This window comes from Dama dama, chromosome 7 (assembly GCF_033118175.1).
Source record: "Dama dama isolate Ldn47 chromosome 7, ASM3311817v1, whole genome shotgun sequence".
Taxonomy (NCBI): Eukaryota; Metazoa; Chordata; class Mammalia; order Artiodactyla; family Cervidae; genus Dama; species Dama dama.
In genome coordinates this window covers 48,754,873-48,776,860 of record NC_083687.1, presented here as the reverse complement: position 1 = coordinate 48,776,860, position 21,988 = coordinate 48,754,873, and the positions used below count along the sequence as shown (strand labels likewise).

Genomic DNA, 21,988 nt, shown 5'->3' with positions numbered 1-21,988 from the left:
GCCTGGAGAATCTCATGGACAGTGAAGCCTGGGGGGCTACAGTCCACGGCGTGGCAAAAGAATTGGACATGACTTAGAGACGAAACAACATTTTCCCTTCAATTTAAAAATTCAGATCATGAAGTTTCCTAGCACCTTTGATGAATAATAGGAAATCTGCCCTGTGATATATATACTTATAGGACACAGGATGACAACTCTTCTTCCTCTATCCCCTATATTCCACAGAAAAATTAAAGCACATTTAATGTATACTTTTAAATGATCAGAGAAAAGCCTAAGATTTAAAGTTTACTTTACTTTCCCTCTTCATAACAAAATCCAACATTTATTTTCCCTCTTTATAACAAAATTCCATCAAACACATTCTTTTTCCAAAAAAAAAAAAAAAATCACAGAATAATTTTTATTTATAATGAAGTTATTCTCTCTGGACTTTAAATCATCAGTTCACTCTTACAACAGAGATTCAATTTAAATAAGACCACCAAAATGGAATGGAAAAAGGAAAACAGTCTATTTTTACATATCAATTTCTTTGATATGTCATAATGATATACAATCAGTCTTGCAACATGGTCCATTTCCAGTGAAATTCTCAACAGGCTGTAAGCATTAAGAGTCCTTCATGTTGAAGTTTCAGTCCAAGGTATGCCAGGCGAGGCCCTCATGATTGCTCTGGAGGTTAGACAAAGAGGGTTCTAAAGAAAGGCCGACTTCATACATACATATGTAATCCATCCACAAAAGGATAGCATGCCTTCAGAGCCTTTGGTTTTTGTAAGTCCCTTTGGAAAGTTGATTGATGAATTAATTCCATTTTACAAACAGAATTTTACAGAACGAATCACTGCCTATACAGTCTGTGCCAACGTCCCTGACTTCCGTAGGTCCACCATCTTCTTTATCAGATCATATGGTGATGGCAGTCTTATTTTATCCATGTTTTTGCTGTAAACATTGAGAAATATACCAAGGACAACTAAGAAACCCGACCACACATACCTAAGAGAAAGAAATAAGAAAAAAAAAAGATTAATGTCAGAGTAACAATTTATCATTAACCACAGAATCTGATGATTTCACAAAAATTCTTCAATAAAATATTTTGCTACTGGATACCGAAAATAATAGCACTTAAGTAGTATTTATTTTATTTTACAAATAATATTTAGGTCATAGTAGATAGAATTCTGTATTTTTAATGTTAAGTATGTATGTCGGGAAAGTATTTTACAGAATTTTAAATAGAGTGCATTTGAGTTTTGAGGATAATAGTAAATTCAAAGTCCAACACATCTACCACAAGTCTCATAAGTGTGTTTAAAGCACTGGATACATAAATCTGTCAGGGAATTTAACACAGCAGCCCAACTGGTTATCCCAGTGTGGGGCAGAATACACAGACAGACAGGGGCACATCTGAGAAAGCAGAACTGGCGTGGATTAATACAAGGGGTACCTAACCCACGCAGAAAGAGAAGCTCACTTATAGAAAACAAACCACACAGGTGCCCCTCCTATCAGCTGGGCACTGGTTCCAGAACTAATCCCCTCTACCCAGAGGATACTGAAATCTGCAGATGCTAAGGTCTTTTATATAAAATGGCAAAGCATTTGCATATAGCCCATGCACAACCCTGTGTATACTGTAAATCATCTCCAAATTATTAGCAGACCTAACACGATGAATCTGCCATGCAAATTCAAACTGCACTTTCTGCAACTTCCTGGAATTTTTTTTCGTGAATATTTTTGCTCTGCAGTTGGTTGAGTCTGCAAACGCAAAACCTGTGGATAAGGAAGACCGACTGTATGGGGATGATAATTTATTGTGTGGCTACCTTTACGCTTACACACCTGACCCTTGAACAACGCAGGTTTGAAAAGCACAGGTCCACTTCTATGTGGTTTTTCTTTTTAATAAATACACAGTCGGTCCTCTGTGTGCATATGTGGAACCTGTGGACGCAAAGGGCTGACTGAAAGGGACTTCAGCATCCTTGGATATCGGGTCCTGGACCGGTACTCTGTGCATTCTGAGGGATGACTGTACAATGATCATGTCTAAGTCTGAATCTTCTCAATTACCATCCAGTATAAGTTTAAATGATGCTAATTTCAAATACATGCTAGACAGTAAAGAAAACACTCAGTGCTTCTACCAGAAGCCAGAAACTGAGAAAACCATTAGGGCACAATTTACAGAATATTTCTCTACCTCAAATCCTTAGTAGGACAAGGCAGCAAATAACCTTAAGAATCATCTACGTAGATATTTATAATTTATATATCTGCACCAGGGCAAGGGGGATCCCTTAATCTCACCACATCATTCACATTCATTTATATAAGAAACAGGGTCACAAGTGCATTGGGACTGGTTAGGCAATTTAAGTGTACAAAATGATTTCTTCAAAATAATTACATACATTTCTGAAACAGCAGAAGACACATCCATAAATGTGGGTCAAGATGAAAAGGATTCTTGACAAAGAAATTAAGGCTGTTTAAGAGGAAATGTGAAAGTACCTAAAGGTAGAGAAACTTGTTGAATTGAGAAGTACTTACTGGAATGTGAATGGTTTGGCAAAGAATATAAATGACAGAACAATGGTCATTGCTTTTCTCCCTGTTGTCACTGTAGGGAGAAAAAGGTTGGTTTTAGAATGTGCCTACTATCTTGGTAATACTTTGGAAATCATCTATTTGACACATCTTTACAGAGCCTACTGTGCACCAAGATCTACGTGAGGTGTCAAGGAAACAACAACAAGAAAACAACAGGAAGTCACTGCTCCTGCAACCATGGCGTTCACAATCCAGCAGGGTCACAGACATTAAACAGTAAGGCTACATTTTACAGAACAACTGTAGTAAGTACTCGATGGAGGCCATGATGCTATGGAGCTTCACCATCTTGTAGAGAGACATTCTTGGTCTGGCAAGAAGCGTTTTTCCAAGGAAGATAGGATTAGGTAGAACGGAGATTCTTTGAAGGCAACAATCTACAGGACACCCTAACACTAACTGTGGGCACAGCCGGATAAAACCATGAACATCCTTCCTGTCCTCTGTCCTTCAGGGGTTATGGCCGGAAACCTTCCTCCCCGGTCCCACTCGGGGGGACAGGGACTCCGCACGTGGCCCCAGCACACCCTCCTCCACTGGACTGTGTGCTCGGCTCAGCTCCTTCTCTTACTGGTCCTCCTTTCCCAGACTCTAGTTGTGGGGACATAAATGTTCAAAGCATGAATGAATGAATACCAGAACTGTTTTGGAAACACGTGTCAGAGCCTGACTCCCCAAGACTATTTTTCCTTCTACCTTAGTAAAAGGATCCCGTTTTTAAACCAGGATACCTGCCCAGTCTCTCCTACACACAGTTGGTGTGGTCATGGAACTGGGTTTAGTCAACCAAGTGTCAGTCAGTTCAAGTGTCAGCAGAAGTGCTGTCTCTAGGAGTGTGATTTCTAGGGAGTTTATATAAAGAGACGGACGTGTCGTTCACGTTCTCTCCACCTTCCTGCCTGGAGGGAGGATGAAGATGGCAGAGCAGGGAGACGGAGGGACTGGAGTCCCAAGGGGCTGGAGCCGCCACGGCCAGCCTGGGCAGCGTGGGGCATGTGGCCAGGAGGACATTACATAATCTAATCAAGTATGTCATCCTTACCTGTTACAGCAAGAAGGGCACCGAAAATTTTAATCAAAGCCAGAACAAAAGAGATTCCAAAATACCCAGTGAGGGAAAAAAGGAAAGCATAACCGTAGGTCCGAATTGGATCCTGTAAAATATAAAAAACCTTTTCTAACGAAAAATGCAAAACAAACTCTGAGGTATTATAAATGAAATAAAACTACAGATTTTAATCAACTTCTTGAGCAATAATAAGCCATTCAACAATGCAGTCAAGCAAAGATTCTTATTTAGTTCTGATTTAATGGAAAAATAATGATGAAATTAAAAATCCCCAACTTATACATTATGAATAGTTTAAAAATTAACTTATAGAAAAGAGCAAGGATAAAATAAACTTAAATATAAATCATTTCATTTCTAAAATAATTTCTGACCTACAAATACTGTATTAAAGAAGTCATCAAGCTAAACAAAATAGTCTTTTTGAACATGGGGAATCAGAAATACAGAGGAAACTAATGGAAGATGTTTATTTTAAAAAATGTGATTAGTGTTTACCTTTGAACAAAATGTTACTGCAGGGCCTAATCCACTAGTGCATGTCAATCCCAATAAAATGTACACAAAACCGATTGAATACGAATACAAAACCTAGAGAAGAGAAAAATAAAGTAGAAAAAAGTGCTCTTGAACCAAAGGTGGAAATGAATAGTTTTCAATACGTGGCTCAATTAATCTATTCAATTAAATGTGTAGAAGAAACCATTTTAAAAGTAACATCATTGTTTCAATATGGCCTAATTTCCTGGAAATGATGGTTGATCCTGTTTATAAGTTTTAGGTATAATGTAACTTGTACAACAGAACTCAGCAGAACTAATCCTTTCATATATGACTACCTAATTATTCATTTTTTGCTTAGCTTAATTACTGAATTCAAACCAGATTTTAGTGTTGGGATCCTAGAAACATACACAAGACAAAGATAATCTGAAAACTACTTATTAGACATGAAAAACCCAAACATTAAGCTTGCAAAGACTATTAAAATATAATGAAAATAAGCAGCATATGGCATATTTATTACCCGATTTCTCAATTTTCCTACCAATCTTTCTATCCTGGTTTATTATGCTCCTTATAAGCAGAATCAGTGTTACTGTCAAACGTCAAAACTTGCTATGTGTCAGGTACTGTGCTAACGATGCTCGTATAGATTAATCCTTTTTATTTCTCACAACCAGCTGAAGAGACAGGCACTTTTTTTTTTTTTTTCAGGCTATACATATATTTTTTTAACCTTTTTATTTTGCATTGGGGTATAGCCGATTAAAAAAAAGTGTGATAGTTTCAGGTGAGCAGTGAAGGGACTTGGCCACACACACACAGGTATCCATTCTCCCCCAGACTCCTCATCACCTAGGCTGCCACGTAACACTGAGAAGAGTTCTCTGCACTGTCCAGTAGGGGAGTCAGGCACTCCTGACCATCATTTCCTACCAGTGTGTGGATGGGGAAACTAAAACTTAAAGTCATCTTCCCGAAAGAGGAGAGCTAGTTTAGGGAGGACATAAACCAAGGCCATCTTAGAGCAGAGTGTACGTGTGAACCACTGTATTGCACTAACTTTCTAATTACCTATAGTTTCTTAATTCTCTGCTCTTTCCCTTACCCAGGAAAAGCGGTGATGATCAAGAAAACTCCTGACCAAGATGAAGGTTCCTGTGTTCTCAGGAACCCCGCACACATGCCCCACTCTGCTCCCAAAGTAACCAGCCCTACATACCCTTGGTGCAGTGAGCTCTGTCTGTCTAGCAAGGTGGTCAGCTGTAAAACTAACGCAAACACACACATGATGTATTTACTGCATACAAATGCCAACCAGTTAGAAGACACACAGGAAGAGAAGATAATATTTGCAGTAATAAGGGCAAAAAGATGAAACACCTAACAATAACTTCAATAAAAAAAAAACTGGATTTATACAAAGAAAACTTGAAAGTCTAAGGGACATTTAAAGGAAATACTTGAATAAAAGTAAAGTCATACCTCATTCTTGGACTGAAAGAATCAAGTGTATAGATACCATTCTCCCTAAATTAATTTATTATTCAATGCCATACCAATCACAATACCAATGAGATTTCTAGTTTATCTGGGGATATGAACACCCAAGAATAACTACTGGCAGTAAAATTCTGAAAAACAAAAGGAACGATGCTGGCTAGTCCTAACAGATGGTAAACATCTGGTGATAAAGCTGCTGCCATACGCTTCTGGTGCAGAAGCAAAATGAAAGGATAAAATTCTAAACCCTGCATCAGAACATGAGAGGATGGAAGGAGACATTTAAAATAAAAGTTGGAAAAGTGAACTATTCAATAAGTGATACTAGGGCAAGTGGATAGTCATATGGAAGAAAATTTTTAGAAAGCTTTGGCTGGATCAAAGATTTAATAAATAAGGAGATTATAAAACTAGGAGGCAACTGGCATAAAGTTCTTAAAATTTTAGAGTTGGAAAAGCCCTTTTCAATAATAATGCACAGCCAGAAGCCATGAAGCAAAAGATAAGCTAAACTACATGCACATTACAAACTTCTAGATGGAACATGATACCAGATACAAAGAAAGAATAAAAATGATGCAACAGAGAAATTTTTTAACATGCCCCGAACTCCATAAATCAAAGAGGAAAAAAGATTATCAAATGCTTATCATAAGGTGTTAGTGGTGGCAATGGTATTTTACTTTTTACCTTCGTATGACACTTAAATGTGCTACTTTTATGAAAATAGTGATGATAAACCAGTTTAAAAATGCAATGCAAAAATGCAAGTCTTCAGTACTATAATTTTGTCATAAAACTAAGGACATCATCATTTTTGAGTCTGTCTGATGTGATGAAAAAGCACGAGAGCATTTACCATTTCTGAATTAGAAGCATTATGCAGCTTCATGACTTTCTCTTGGACATTCCCAATGACAGCGTCTGCACACAGGGCCAGCGAGATGAGGACCACACCTTCAAGAAGGCACAAGAAAAAAACAACCTCCTCATTCAAATGTATGAACAGTAATCAAGACTTATCAGAAATTTAGCTGGGCTAAAAACACAGCAGACCTTAAATTACACTTGCTCAGTAGAGTACTTTCATCCACATCCAGTTGTAACAGGCATGTGGGTGATATTATTGAAGAAAACAAAACTAATATTAATAAATTGCATTAATGCCATCACCTTATGATGTTTAATAATCATGTCAAATAATAGTTTTATGTTTAAAGTACTGATTTTTAATAGGACTTGAGATCATTATTTTTAGTTATCCTGGATTTTATATGGATTTTATATACACATTTTCGTTTTAAAAGGCTCTTTCCATAATGCACAGAAATGAAGCCAGGCAGTTTAAGAACTTTAGTGATTAGGTTACAAGTCTGAAAGAAACACTGTACTGAACAAATATGGTGAGAAGTGACAGAACCACTGAGACCACCTTTTTCCATCATCGTCATCACCCAGCCCCCGTGTGCAGGTGCTTTCACATCCGTTATGCGCTCCCACTGCCTTCGTGTGAGGCAGGCTCTTATCTCTTTTTTATGTGAACCACTCCTGTCCCTGGTGGCTCAGGTGGTACAGAGAACCTGCCTGCAACGCAGGAGCCACAGGTTTGATCCCAGGGTTGGGAAGATCTCCTGGAGGAGGAGATGGCAATCCACTTCAGTGTTCTTCCCTGAGATATTGCATGGATGGAGGAGCCTGGCGGGCTACAATCCACGGGGTTGCAAAAAAGTCAGACACGACTTAACGACTAAGCATGCACATGCCTCTGAAATGACTTTTCCCCTCAGTCTCCAAATATAATCTTCCTTTTGCAGGTGTGGACACAAAGAAGTTAAAACAATGAAAAGTAAGTGTGCACATTTCTTTTTTCTTTCTTAAGAAAAGAACCATTACTACTGTGGCTCTATAACTTGTGTGTTTATTTCCAACTCAGTCCTTAAAAGATTCATCTATCAAGTACTTGGAAACAGGAGATCCTAACTGGACAAACAGCCTCCTGTCATGTCAAAATACAAGAGTACTGAAAACGATGGTTATGTTTCAGAGTTGTGACACTTTTACTACATCTTATATGAGAGTCCAAAAACTTTATGCTAGATATAAGAACCACAGATGTCACACCATCATGTAAAACACTAATCAAAGTGTAAAAATTCTTACTCTGAACTGAAACGCTGACAAAATCCAAGAAGACAGATAAACTCCTTACCTGTCAGGTTGAAATTTGGTGCAACCGTGCTGTCGGCTAGGGTAAACCATATCAGGCCGAGGCTCATACATAAGGCAGCAGACACGTCTGCAACATTATAACGCTTTCCTGTGTATAATAAAGGTAAGTCAACCTCATTATGCAATTACCCAGCACAGTGTTGGATATATCTGTCTAACAAGCTCAGCAGGGATTGCTTTTTATATACAATGTCAGAAATGATCAAGAACATTTTAGTCAAGGGATGAGATGGTCACAGAAGAGTTTCTGAAAATTAAATTATCCTATGAGCACCAAAATGTCTTTTAAATTAGACATGAAATCCTTTTTTCATCTGTTATGATAGTGATTAAGTTAGAACATTTAAAAGGTTTGTGGAATTAGCGCCTCTTTTATTTTAAGCCTATGAATTATCTTATAGTTTCTAAGTTTACAAAGTAACCAGAGTAGTTATTCAGGCTATATATAAGTTTGCAAATAACTCCAGTCAGATAACTTCTAAACTGGTGAGGATTAACTTATTTCAGTACATCTACATTTAAATAAGGAAATTACACAATGTAACTTTTTGGAAGGACTGTAATGAGATATTATTATACAGGTTAAGTCACTTACAGAGTTAAATGTGATTTTTTAAGAGGAATTGAGATTTTTTTCCTATGTGAACAGTTACCCTGAAATTATATGTTTCAGTTGACATGCATATTTTCATTTTAAAAGGCTCTTTTGGGAAGGCTTATAACGCATAAAATGCAGTCAGGGCTGTGTGAGAAATCTAGTGTTATCAGAACAGGAATATTCCTCGTGACAGTCATATGAACTTGCTCCATAGCTTGTCACTATCACTGCTTCCTCTTTTACTCCAGCTTTCATAGGCCTGTAACTTAGTTGGGGCTCAGCAGAGTGGGTTAAAGAACACTTTTGCTCAGCTTAAGCTGTACTTCATCATGAGAATTATCCATTTGTACAACAGAGGTGGAGAGTGGAGCCCTGGAGAGTAGGAAAATCAGAGTTGAAAACAGAGCTTTCTGGGTACTTCTGAGCTAAGCCTTCAATATGTGAATACGGCCTTTTGGCAATGTAGCAGACTCCAGGCAAAAGGAATAAAACAAAATACTATTTTGATTTTCCCCAAGTCCAAAGGTTTCAGACCCTGAGGTCTATCAGGGAAGTATCAGTGTTTTTATAATATCTTATTTATACTAGATTATCACTCAGAATTGTTACAATACCGAGAATGTTCATTAAAGATATTAATCGAAGCTTAATGTTTTTCCTAATGCTAGAGGTCACAGCATATCCTGTTAGCTTCAAACAGTATGAAAACATATCATTACTATACCTTGAATAAAAACTCCTCCTAGCATAACAGGAATCAATTTGCAGCACTTGAAGATGACTTGGGTAGGATAATTCAGGTAGCCCAAGGAAGTGTTTGATAACCCCATAGTACCCACAGTTAGAAAAGCTATTATCATGTAGGTTTTTCCTGGTATTCTGTAAAAGACAATTTTCAAAATCTTCATTTTGGGACCCAATTATACTACTGTAAGAGAATGTGCTTACAATGTGTAAATTTCTAATTACTCTTCTAATTTCTGTTTAATACTTCTAGAAATATTGGTAAAATATCACTATTCTTAAAGGTATAGCACTGCTTACTTGTATAAGAGAATGCTGGTAAAAATAAGTTTACCCTTATTTAATGAACTGTAAGTGAGGGCTCTCAACTGTGTGAAAAAGTAGTACATTAGAGAGTTACTTATATTGTTACTGAAAGTATAAATGTCTGTTACATTTAAGGTTTTTTAACAGTAGTTACAGTTACATACAAAAACCATCTTGACTAAATGTAGACAAGAACAACGGATTTCTAAGAAATACTGGCTTCTAAAAGGGTAAAAGAGCACCTTGCCGCTGCTGTTCAGTCACTGAATCGTGTCCGACTCTTTTGCGACCCCATAGACTGCAGCCCAACAGGATCCTCAGTCCATGGGGTTCTCCAGGCAAGAAAACTGGAGTGATTGCCATTTCCTTCTCCAGGGGATCTTCCTGACCCAGGGATCCCACCTGGGTCGCCTGCACTGCAGGCAGATTCTTTACCGTCCGAGCCACCAGGGCAGCCTTAGTTAACTTTCAGCTCCTTTTAACTGCTAACTGCTGTTGTTTCCTAATGTTTCCATCTAGCATTAGGAAAAATATACCTGTCCATTCTGCTCGAATAATCAGAGCAGAATTTCTCTAGGAAGTCCATGGTGGTTTAAAACTCTAGACGATTTTTATTACTATAAAGTCTTATGCCTTATCTCTAATGCTATTAATTCTATAAATTGTTAAAACAACCAACTGTCAGATGAGGAATCCGACTCTCTCTTGATCCCAGATGTTCTACTTTGGGTTCTAACTGGACTTCCTAAAGGAGACTCTTAATATGGTATCTTCAGAATTCTGAGCTATTCTTGGGAGCATATGGTTACTTTGAATAGATATTCAATGGTCTAAAATAATAACTTTGTACATTCACATAATTCTATTATGTTGCATTTTTAGATTTAGATCTAGTCTTCATTTTGGGATTTGTGTTCATGTTTAAATCAAGACAACAAAATTCCTTTTTTTTTTTTTTTAACATGGCTATGCATAAGGCAAAATAATTTACTAGAAAAGTTCAATTAAAATGTATCATTCCAATTCAATTTTGAGACCTTTGCTTACACTTAACTACGAACACAGTGGTCAATATTCAAAATTCACGTGGAAATAACTGGGCATGCCCACACGTATCAGTGTACACAGACACTGGTTTCTACACTGTCCGTGGGGATTAACCCTCAGGGGGGTTACCAGGGAAGGAGGTACAGCACTGCTTCTCCAGGAGATGACAGAAGTCAGAAGGGGCAAATTTCCTCACTCATAAATTGCAAACCGTGGCCAGAAAATTCAAGTCAGAAGAATCACAAGATTAGAAAAGCAGTGCAGTAAAGGAGAAGGAAAACCAGCCTGCAACTCAGGAAACCTAAATTCAAAAGGTCCCAGCGTGGGGCACGAGCTCATGGAAATCCCAGCTCTCCTCCAGGTCGGCTTTCTCACTGGTGAAATGGGGCTCGATTTCACCATCTTGCCTCTAGGACTCTCACTGTTTCTACTTGAATACTCCAACTACTTACTACTTTAGATATGATGGGGAAGCTGTAACTTTGAAAAGTCCTTTGAAAAGCAATTGACATATCTCCTTTACTGAAAACTCACACAGAGAAATTAACACCAAAGTTACAAGGTCATCTTCACTGAAATAGCAAGGCGTATACTTAAGGAATTCTAGACCATGACATGTCATACCACACATCGCCATATTTCATCCTCAACATGAAACAGAGACAATGTCAGAAACTTCCCTGGGGAACTGACAGAACTAACAGGAGGCTCAAATCCACATTTTCTAACCCCCAATTCTGTACTCTTACAAGCTCATGGATATTCACATAAATGCAGGAAGGGAGAAAAAACTAAGCAAAGAATTCAACTAATTAGAGGTCTAAAGAGCAGTGCCACTTAAATAAATTCAGAGATAGATACATATTCAGAAATATGCGATTGGGCATGTTTTCACTGTAATACACCTTTAAAGATTTTTTTTTCTAGAAAGGGTTTTAATGTGCCTCGGAATAAAAAGTTCTCAATTCATAATTACATTTTATTATAGGCCTATAAATTCTTCTACCTAATTTCTTCACCTCTGTTTACGTCAAACACAAATGACTTTGTCTTTAAATATGTTATGGGCATGTGATTTGAATGCTGGGAAAAACATGACTGATGGCTTACTCTCCATCTTTTGGTAGCTGAGAAGAAGCTGTATCTTTTTAAAATTTACCACTTAGGAGGATGCGTCATCTTGTGTTTTTTTTCATCTAATAAATACAGCATTGTGATTTTTTTACTTTAAAGCAATCCGAGGTCCAGCAGTTTGCAATACATAATAAATCATCAAGCTTCCACGTATATTAGTCTTGACAGATGCATTTACTTACTTTCTATTCTATCTCCTATGGCTGAGCTAAGTCTTGCGGAGTTTCAGAGCATGAAAATAATAAAGAAGATTGGAATCAAAACATTTTTAAAATTGCTGCCGTAATAATTTATTGGAAATATAGAGGTTGAGAGGTAAAATTAGACCAATGATACTGATGTCATTTAAATATTTAAAATTTTATAGTTATCTTCATACAAACATCAAAAACACCTATTTAAGAAAACATTTATATCAATGAAGACAGTGTCAACACTGTTCTCTCCTTGGTACACTTAAACTATCCAATACATGTATGAAATACTCACATTCTAAGGTCTGACATGACAGGATAACCACACTTAAACTTACCCAGAAAATATTATATTCAAATTCCCTACCACATTCTGATATAAGAGACGAAGTTTTCATTGCATATTGTTCAATATGCCAGGAAAAATATTTCAAGATATTACTCAAACCTAGGTGGTCATTAATTTAAAAGATACTGTCATATAAACGCTTAAGTTTTGATGGGAAGGAATATTATGAAATTTCTCTAATGTCCATGAATATAATCCCTACTGCTGGTCATTACAAATGTGATAAGTGGAACATAACCCACAAAACAAAGCATTAACTGTCCATTTCAAAAAACCAGTATAAAAATAGGTATTGACATTTCATATCAGGCCACTCTTAGGTAGTATAAAATTTTCAGTAATCACACCTATTTCCATTATAAGAACATACATGTACATCTGAATATGTTCTAAGAAAATCTATCTTATTATTGAGTCTGAACAACATTCTGTTTCTGGCGGCACTGTGTGGCTTGTGGGATTTCAGCTCCCTGGCCAGGGACTGCACCAGGGCCCCTGCAGTGACGTGCAGAGTTCTGACCACGGGACCATCAGGAAATTCCTTCAGCAAGTTCTTGGTAATGTTGCACTTCAGGGGATACTCCTTTTTTCAATATATAATGGAAATATCAAATTTACTATTTTTAATACATTGACAACACTGATGAAAATTCTTGGGTATTAAATGTTTTATTAACGTAAAACATATACTTCACATATAACATACTCCATGTGCCCAAAATAATAAAACAAAAAAATTAACTACTAGTCATGTACTTAACTGCCAAAAAATAAAAATAAAAACAAGCAAACCACATACCTTCTCCTTTTGTCCTGAATTAGCTGAAGTTCTATTAGGCCAAATATGGAGTAAAATGCAAACTGCACTAAAGTAAGATACCAGCCATAGGGCTTAAAACCCTCCACTGAAAATATTAATTCCTGTCAAGAGATACATGAACACTGTTAAGTTCAGCGGAGGACCAACCTCCTAACAATGAATTCATATAAGCACAGCATTTTAATAGAAACCAAGCTTCACCCCTCAAAACAGCAAAATGAACCCCAAACCATCCAAACGTAAGGCTTCTTAGAGAAGCTCAGATGCCTTTAAAAAGATGGCAGACATCCAGCACAACAGGAGCCGGGGGAGGAAGAACTAGGAAGTAACCCCATTGCGTGCTTTTCTCTTTTTTTAAAAGACCAAAATTAAGAGAGTTGCCCAAAACAATGAGGGAGGCGGCTGACTGAAGAACTCATGTACTTTTCAAAAAGCAAGTCTCATGAGAAGTCTACTACCTCAAGCCTGTTTTCCTGTATTAAAACAATCATTCCAGGAGAATGTACAGCCGCTATGGAAAACAGTGTGGAGATTCCTTAAAAAACTGGAAATAGAACTGCCATATGACCCAGCAATCCCACTTCTGGGCATACACACTGAGGAAACCAGATCTGAAAGAGACACGTGCACCCCAGTGTTCATCGCAGCACTGTTTATAATAGCCAGGACATGGAAGCAACCTAGATGCCCATCAGCAGATGAATGGATAAGGAAGCTGTGGTACATATACACCATGGAATATTACTCAGCCATTAAAAAGAATTCATTTGAACCAGTCCTAATGAGATGGATGAAGCTGGAGCCCCTTATACAGAGTGAAGTAAGCCAGAAAGATAAAGAACATTACAGCATACTGACACATGTATATGGAATTTAGAAAGGTGATAACGATAACCCTATATGCAGAACAGAAAAAGAGACACAGAAATACAGAACAGACTTTTGAACTTTGTGGGAGAATGTGAGGGTGGGATATTTCAAAAGAACAGCATGTATACTATCTATGGTGAAACAGATCACCAGCCCAGGTGGGATGCATGAGACAAGTGCTCCAGCCTGGTGCACTGGGAGGACTCGGGAGAATCGGGTGGAGAGGGAGGTGGGAGCGGGGATCGGGATGGGGAATACGTGTAAATCCATGGCTGATTCATATCAATGTATGACAAAACCCACTGGAAAAAAAAAAAAAAAAAAAAAAAACAATCATTCAACTCACTAGTTAATGGTTTTTTTTTTTTAGAATTCCTGCATCATGGATTACATAAAAAACTTTCCCTTATAGAAGAATGGTTACTTTTCCTAAACATAATGTTATATCATGAAAAAAATGTGTTAATTGTTAATAAGCCATTCTTAATCTCATTAAGTTGTCTAATAAAGTTATCTGACTTAGCTGAATAAATCACCTACCACATATATAAATATTATATAAAATTACAAAATATATAGTATAAATATACATTTCAGCTATACTTTAAATAAATTTTAAAAAGATTAAATTGATGGATAAATTTATGTTCAAAGAAAAACTAAACATAGGCTCTAAAAAGATCCTGAATTGATTTTGTCCATTTAGGATTCTGTGCAATTTGCCAACTTTAGATTTCATGTGTAAGTAAGTCTGTGAGTTATTTAGTAGGAGTTATTTGGTTTATAAAAACACAACAAATATCTTTATTAATATCCTGACACTAGGTAAATATTTCACTTTCTATATTGCTAAATTTACTACAAAACCCCATTTTCTTTAAACTATTTTAATATGGAGTTTTATGGAAGAGTTAGTAGCAATGTCAGTTCTCACAAAAGTAATGTTACAATTTAATCAGTTTATCTAATTTTAAAAGAAACTTCGAACATATTAGTTTTAAGTTAAAATCCCTGATCATTTATCAAATAGAAAAAAATTTAACGAAATTTGTAAATTTCTAACTCATTTTCCATTACAATGGCTAACTTTGCTCCCTAGCTATTTGGTAACAATGGTATTTCAAAGGAGAAAAAATGCTTCTCAACAAGAAACTGCAACATCTGATAAAAGTTACTATTTTGTGTTGTTCTTCATTGTTATACCTGAATTTTTATATCATCTTCTAGTAGAAAAAGTTATCAATATAAATATTAAGATTTTTAAAATTCATGTTGTTTTACACTAAGACACCCTATAGCACTTCTAGAAGCAAAGGAATAGTCATAATTTTATTTTCCATTTTTAAACTTACTTTCATATTTCATTTCTATAAGATAAAGGAAAAGCAAATAATAATTTTTAAGATTACTCTGATTATAAAGAATATCAGAAATATTATCTACATTTAAGAAAGTGCATCACTTTCCTTTTCTTCAATTATAAAGATTTCTCATGTTAGGGAACTGCAAAGAAAAAGCAAGTTGGTAAAGGCTGAAAATATCCACTAATGAACTGACAATTGAGACTATGTCTGCTGTTTACACTAGCCTGGATTGTTATCCATCCAGCTCATGTCTTTGAAGGTCAGGACTTTGCTGGTCAGATGTATACAATTATCCCATAAAACAACACAAATACACGACAAACTGTGGCAATGCTAGACATTTTTTGCAGAGGCAAAAATCACAGAAAAATAACGTTCTGGCAAAGTTGGCTTCCCTTGTAGCTCAGTCAGTAGAGTCTGCCTGCAATGCAGGAGACTCGGGTGCGATTCCTGGGTAGGGAAGATGCCCTGGAGAATCCACTGGCAACCCACTCCAGTATTCTTGCCTAGAGAATCCCAGGGACAGAGGAGCCTGGAGAGCTACAGTCTATGGGACTGCAAGAGTTGGACACGACTGAGCACAAAGCGTGTTTACAAGAGGAAACCAACAAGGATGAGAACACAACAGATGCTTAAAGAATGATTCAAATAGTATAGGATTAAAGACACACCCTTGGAAAAATATTAAACATCCAGATATATTCTTGCAAAATGACCTCTTACTGAGCTCCAGGAATTTAAAAGTAAATGGGAATATAGCTTTTGTGCTGTTCAATTTTATGTGAGAACTGTGTTCCAAAATACCAATCAATACTTGAATCATTTTCTTTTAAAAAACACATGGTTATACTTACTTATTATACATTTTCCAAAACATAACACTTCATATTTTTTCATAATTTTAGTTTTTAAAAATTGTCTACAGCTCCCCTTCCCCCATGTAAAATACTTCACTCTAAAATTTGGATCTCTGTTTTCAGCCAATTTTATCTTAAGTAGCCCTTTTCTACTAGTATACTAAGAAACTCAAATTTGTGAATCAACTTGCTATCCTATGAAGGGAAGTCTCTTGGACAAAATTGTTAGGGCCCATAATGAACTCAACTACTACAAATAATTAACATATTATAAACAACTAATTTTTTACCTGTAAATATCCATAAACTAGGTAAAATACAAAAACTCCAGCAACGCATATGAAAAACTGAGTCAGTTTGTTGAATCTGCTGAGATTTATGCCAAGCACTACAACGTCATCTATAGACTTGATGTGTGGTGACATTGCTTGGGTTTTGGAGGGGACAGTGATAGAAATGTATTTCCTGGAGCTGTTGAACTTGAGATCCATTGTTCTTATTTTGCCGCATTCAGTGCTACCAAAGTTATCTTTGTTGGTTTTCTCTCCTTTGTTCAGTCCTCCTTCTGCCTGCTGAGCCAAGTCCTACAGAAGGAAATAAACAATTCGAGCAAAACATTCAGACCATCAAGTAAAGTGCTATGCTCCAAATACTATATCAGATCACATTCTGAAATTTATATAGGTAAGAGTCATTCTCTCTGGATATTTTACATTAATTCTCCTCTTTAAGCTTCCAATCGACCGAAATAGGTTTACTCTCTAAACAATTTACCTTCACCTGATAAAGACCAATATACCACTAAATACACACCATTCTTACCTCCACAGCAACAAATCAAAAGCTAACCTTGTATTTATTTCAAAGAAGTAAAGAAGTAAGGGTGCCTTTATTATGCTTCTATCTGTAGTGAGGATATAATTTTTAAAGCCCACAACAGTATATGCAGAACATCTTCAACATTAAAAGTCAATCTCTGATTGTAGAAAAGAGTAAAGAATAGCCCAAACTCCTACAGCTACTAAGCCAACTGTAAAATTTATTTGCTAAAGACACTGTAAAATAAAGTCAAACATACGTAGCCTACGTAAAAATCCAGATTTATCTGAGATTACAGAAAAGATACTATGCTTTAGCAACAGCACCTCTTGAGTTAAAAGGAAATGTTCTCTTCCTTTGGAGAACATTATTGTAATTTAAAAAGTCTTTGGTATAGTTGTTCAGTGAGTATAGAGCTTCAATTACACCAGATAACTCTGGCCCTAGACATCATCTGTTGCAGAGACCCTATAACACAGAACCTATGGTTAACTATGTGGGGCTGTGCACTCAATCATTTGTTAAGCGGGTAGATCTTATGTAAAGCATTCTTAATAGCAACACACACACACATCCAGGGGACACAAGGCACTTCTGGTGGGGACAGATCTCTCCATTACCTTGCATATGGAGATGAGATCTCAGGAGTATGCATATGCCCAAACTCATCCAATTCTATCTATTAAACATGTGCATTTCTTGTATGTATTAATTATACCCCAATAAAGCTGTTTAGAGAAAAGAAATAAAAAATAAAGAAGTTCTTGGGTTTGTAAAAAGTGAAAAAAATATCACTTTTTGTTAGTTTGTGGAAAAAAAAAAAAAAAAATCATGAAAGCTCCACAGATGACTGTCAACTTCTCTTTGGATTAATAGAAACTGAAAAATAAATTCATGTAAAAGTTGATGAGACAGTGTAGAAGTATAACAAAGTACAGAACAAACTTATTAAGAAAAAATTACTTTCCTACAAGAGACTGTTACAATCCAGAGGGAACTAAAACATAGACTCTACTTGAAGGAAGAGGATAATAATAATTTTGACAGTGAATTATCCGGAAATCTTAAAAGAAAAAACAAAACCAAACAAACACCCCCCTTGCGATATGGAAGTTTAAAACGGCAATAATTAGTCACTTCTTCAAGATCCCTTCTAATCTGCTGAGTTACAGAGATTAAGTAGGCCCTGTTCTGCAATTTAAACTTGGGGTCAAGGCTCTGAATACAACTTGTAACTAACAGTAATACACAGGCATTGAAGATTGTTTGTTGAACAAGCTACCTGCCATGTTTCTAGACAGAAAAATGTGTACTTTTAAGAAGTTTTTACTGTACTTCCTTTCTGTATTTCTTTTAGACATGTTCTTATTTCCCACATGCTTAATTAATGTCATCTCTGTTTAGACTTTTAAAGTCATCTTGCAGGATCCCCTTGAGATATGACTTTCATTATAAAGCATGCCTTAAAAGACCTTACCTAAATGTTGTGTCTGAATGTAGAAGAAACAAAAAAGTTACCAACTATTTTCCATATGTTTTGGCCTGGGTGTAGAGCACCATTCAAATAAATCTGTTCTTGTGTAGGTTTTTAAACTTCCTCTCCCTTCCTGGAATTGAGAATGCAATGTTTTACTAAACAGAACATCACTGGTTTAGATTATGTGACTGATAGAGGAGGACACTGAGCTCTGATCGCCAATAACTGTGACCCTGATGGCCATATTCCTTCCATTTCAGGCATCAGTGACTGACATTAATCATCATCCGGAGTAAAACAGTAGCATTTCCAGCACATATTGAAATTTAAAAATAAATGAATGGTGAGAACATTGATTTAAAATGACCTACTGAAATAAAATTTAACTTCTTAATCTACTCTTTCTTAACCTTTAGAAGAAAAGTCTCCCACTACAAAATGGTAGGCTATAAGGAAAATATGCTACTATGATGTGAAAAACCTAAAAAACCACCTGATTTTGTATTTTGCCATACTATGCTTTACAATTAAAAGAATCTTGCCATTTATAGCTAGATTAACTGGACTCTGGATATTAAACATGACCTGTGGGGTATAATTATAAAACAGAGAAAAACAAGATTCTGTGCTATTTCTTAGAACACACTTCACTGCACAAAGTTCAAGAAACTGTGTGCTCATTTTTAAAGGTTATTCCTTTTCAGATTGCTGAGAGAAATATCAATAACCTCAGATATACAGATGACACCACCCTTATGGCAGAAAGTGAAGAGGAACTGAAGAGCCTCTTGATGAAAGTGAGAGAGGAGAGTGAAAAAGCTGGCTTAAAATTCAACATTCAAAAATCTAAGATCATGGCATCTGGTCCCATCACTTCATGGCAAATAGAGGGGAAACAATGGAAACAGTGAGAGACTTTATTTTGGGGGGCTCCAAAATCACTGCAGATGGTGACTGCAGCCATGAAATTAAAAGATGCTTGCTTCTTGGAAAGAAAGCTCTGACCAACCTAGACAGCATATTAAAAAGCAGAGACATTACTTTGCCAACAAAGGTCCGTCTAGTCAAAGCGATGGTTTTTCCAGTAGTCATGTATGGATGTGAGAGTTGGACTATAAAGAAAGATGAGCGCCAAAGAATTGATGCTTTTGAACTGTGGTGTTGAAGAGTCCCTTGGACTGCAAGGAAATCCAACCATTCAATCCTAAAGCAAATCAGTCGTGAATATTCACTGGAAGGACTGATGCTGAAGCTGAAGCTCCAATACTGTGGCCACCTGATGTGAAGAACTAACACATTGGAAAAGACCCTGATGCTGGGAAAGATTAAAGGCAGGAGGAGAAGGGGACGACAGAGGATGAGATGGTTGGATGGCATCACCAACTCGATGGACATGAGTCTGAGAAAGCTGCAGGAGTTGGTGACGGACAGGGAGGCCTGGCGTGCTCCAGTCCATGGAGTTGCAAAGAGTCAGACACGTCTGAGCAAATAAACTGACTGACTCATTTTCCCCAAGGGAAAAAACTAAAATTAGGATTGAACAGGTATATTAATAAATTAAGTACAAATAAAAGTGTTAGTTGCTCAGTCCTCTTGGACTGCAGCCTGGGAGGTTCCTCTGTCCATGGGATTCGCCAGGCAAGAATACTGGAGTGGGTTGCCGTTTCCTCCTCCAGGGGATTTTCCTGACCTAGGGATCGACCCTTTGTCACCTGCAGTGCAACCGGATACAAATAACACCTGTCTAAATTAAATCAAAGTCTGTATCTCTCTCTTCCGAATCCCAAACTATGTCGATTAGAAAAACGTCCATCCAGTAAACAGTTCTAGACGTCTGATATCTTACTGCAGAAGAAATGCATATGCCCAATACTCAAAAAAAAAATCACAAAAAGAACACCAAACCCTCTCCCCTTCTTCCAACCTCTCAGAAAACAAAAAGGTGGTGGGAGTGAAACGACAAAGCCTGGAGGAGTCTGCAGGGTAGGAGCGGAAGGTCATGACACGAACCTGACACCCCGATGAGGACAGTCACCTCGCAGCGCAGGTGGACAGCGGAGTACCTGAGTGCCCCGCTGAGCGCAGAACCGGGAAGTAGCTATCAACTCTAAACGCTGTCGCGGTAGGAAGCCAGCAGGAGGCTGACAGAGGCCCCCGGGGGAATAGCCTAGCAGGCCAGACCCTCCCAGAGGTGGCCTCGGGCCTGCGGGTCCACACACCGGCCCGAGCGAGCGCCCGCCAGCCGGAGGGCACAAGGGGAGACCGCGCCAGCAGGTTTCCGTTAAGCCAGGCCCCGGCGCCCGGTCTCCCGACCTCGTCCCGCTGCCTCACGAGGATGCGGGTGGGCCGTGTCACGGTTCTCAGGGGGACGGGGAGGGCTGGGTCCTAAACACGGCGAGAGGCCCGGGGGTCGGAGGGGGGGGCCCTGGGTCACCTGGAAGGGGGACCCCAGCCTAGGGGCAACCTCAGCCGGACGCAGCGTCTCCCCCTCCCCAGGTCCGCTGCCATCACCTCCGGCGTCTCCTCCTCGCCCACTCCGGCACTTGCCGCCTCCTCGCCAGGTGCTCGCATCCCCGGCGCCCGCGCGCCACTTCCGCTTATGTGTCCGCCTGCGCGTGCGCAGTCGCGCGGCCCCGCCCCCTCGCCGGCCCCGAGCCTCCGCCGGCAGGGGCGCAGCCACGCCTCGCGCATGCGCCCTCTGCCCCGGCGCTCGCTGGCCCAGCGCCGCTGTGGTCCAGAGATGATGCTGCGAGTGCGCTGCTCAGCCGGTTGAACGTAGCGTCCCGGCGGCCAGTGACTGTCGGGTGGAGAGCTCTCCTCCTCCGAGCTGTGCTGCTATTGTTTCTAGTCTTCGAGCCTCTGAGCCCGTGCAGCTCCTCTGGCTGCAGGGCGGGGGACCCTGGGCCCCGTGGGCTGCCAAGCAGGTGGCCTTGCCCTGGAATTTGAGAAGGAAGCCGGCTGGAGAATGTTGAACCCCGATACAGACACCCCAGGGGTTCTCTCTTACCTCTGCTCGATCCAAATGAGATGGGGTAAAGTCACACTACCTTTCTCTACTTCCATGTTCTACCTGCTTTCTGGAGACGGTGAACCCAAGTAATGCTTGGGTTGCCTCTGACGGAATAATTCAGCTTTTGGCTACGGCAACCCCAGTCCTTTTCGCGAAAATTAGCGTTGTTGTGACGGTGCCACTTGCTGCTCAGGTTGTGTAGATCCCACAGCTCAGCCAGCCCCCAAACTAAACGTTTACCCTATAGCTAGGGCTGCAGGTGCAGTGATAATTGGTTTGGGGGTGACGCTAAAATGATACAGGTTACTGTAAGGAAGGAACATTTTTGAGAACATGCTTTAGATGCCGAGGAAAGGAATGAGTTGGGTTAATATATAGGTTGCAATCCAGTTGTGTGCAGCTTTCAGAATTTCACAGGGAGCAGCGTGAAGATTTATACTGAAGCAGAGCGGGCATCTCCTGT

The 21,988-nt window shown here is 38.5% G+C and overlaps 1 protein-coding gene across 7 annotated transcripts; it reads right to left on the bottom strand.

The window, feature by feature from the left end:
* Positions 1 to 278: 278 nt before the first annotated feature.
* Positions 279 to 21,123, bottom strand: SLC35B3 (solute carrier family 35 member B3). 7 transcript variants are annotated; one of them, XM_061147651.1, is made up of 11 exons: positions 21,027 to 21,123; positions 17,659 to 17,766; positions 16,510 to 16,803; positions 13,108 to 13,229; positions 9,259 to 9,413; positions 7,917 to 8,024; positions 6,567 to 6,664; positions 4,199 to 4,291; positions 3,674 to 3,785; positions 2,572 to 2,641; positions 279 to 1,005 (listed from the first exon to the last, which is right to left on the bottom strand). In XM_061147651.1, exons 3-11 carry the CDS (start codon positions 16,708 to 16,710, stop codon positions 855 to 857), a joined length of 1,110 nt encoding a protein of 369 aa, XP_061003634.1. In that variant the 5' UTR covers positions 16,711 to 16,803; positions 17,659 to 17,766; positions 21,027 to 21,123; the 3' UTR covers positions 279 to 854. The 7 variants fall into 7 exon arrangements, with proteins under 7 accessions (XP_061003634.1, XP_061003633.1, XP_061003631.1 ...); XM_061147650.1 differs by lacking the exon at positions 17,659 to 17,766 and adding an exon at positions 18,557 to 18,645 and having other exon boundaries at positions 21,027 to 21,091; XM_061147648.1 differs by lacking the exons at positions 9,259 to 9,413; positions 17,659 to 17,766 and adding an exon at positions 11,948 to 11,979 and having other exon boundaries at positions 21,027 to 21,117.
* Between the last annotated feature and the right edge of the window lie 865 nt (positions 21,124 to 21,988).

Bases quoted from the DNA above. Each gene is read 5' to 3' on its own strand.
- SLC35B3 (XM_061147647.1), bottom strand. From the start codon at position 21,086: ATGCGAGCACCTGGCGAGGAGGCGGCAAGTGCCGGAGTGGGCGAGGAG. The intron at 6,665-7,916 runs GTAAGGAGTTTA...GCCTTCTTGAAG, and splicing joins ACCAAATTTCAACCTGACAG to GTGTGGTCCTCATCTCGCTG. The intron at 1,006-2,571 runs GTAAGTACTTCT...TCTTTCTCTTAG, and splicing joins GCCAAACCATTCACATTCCA to GTATGTGTGGTCGGGTTTCT.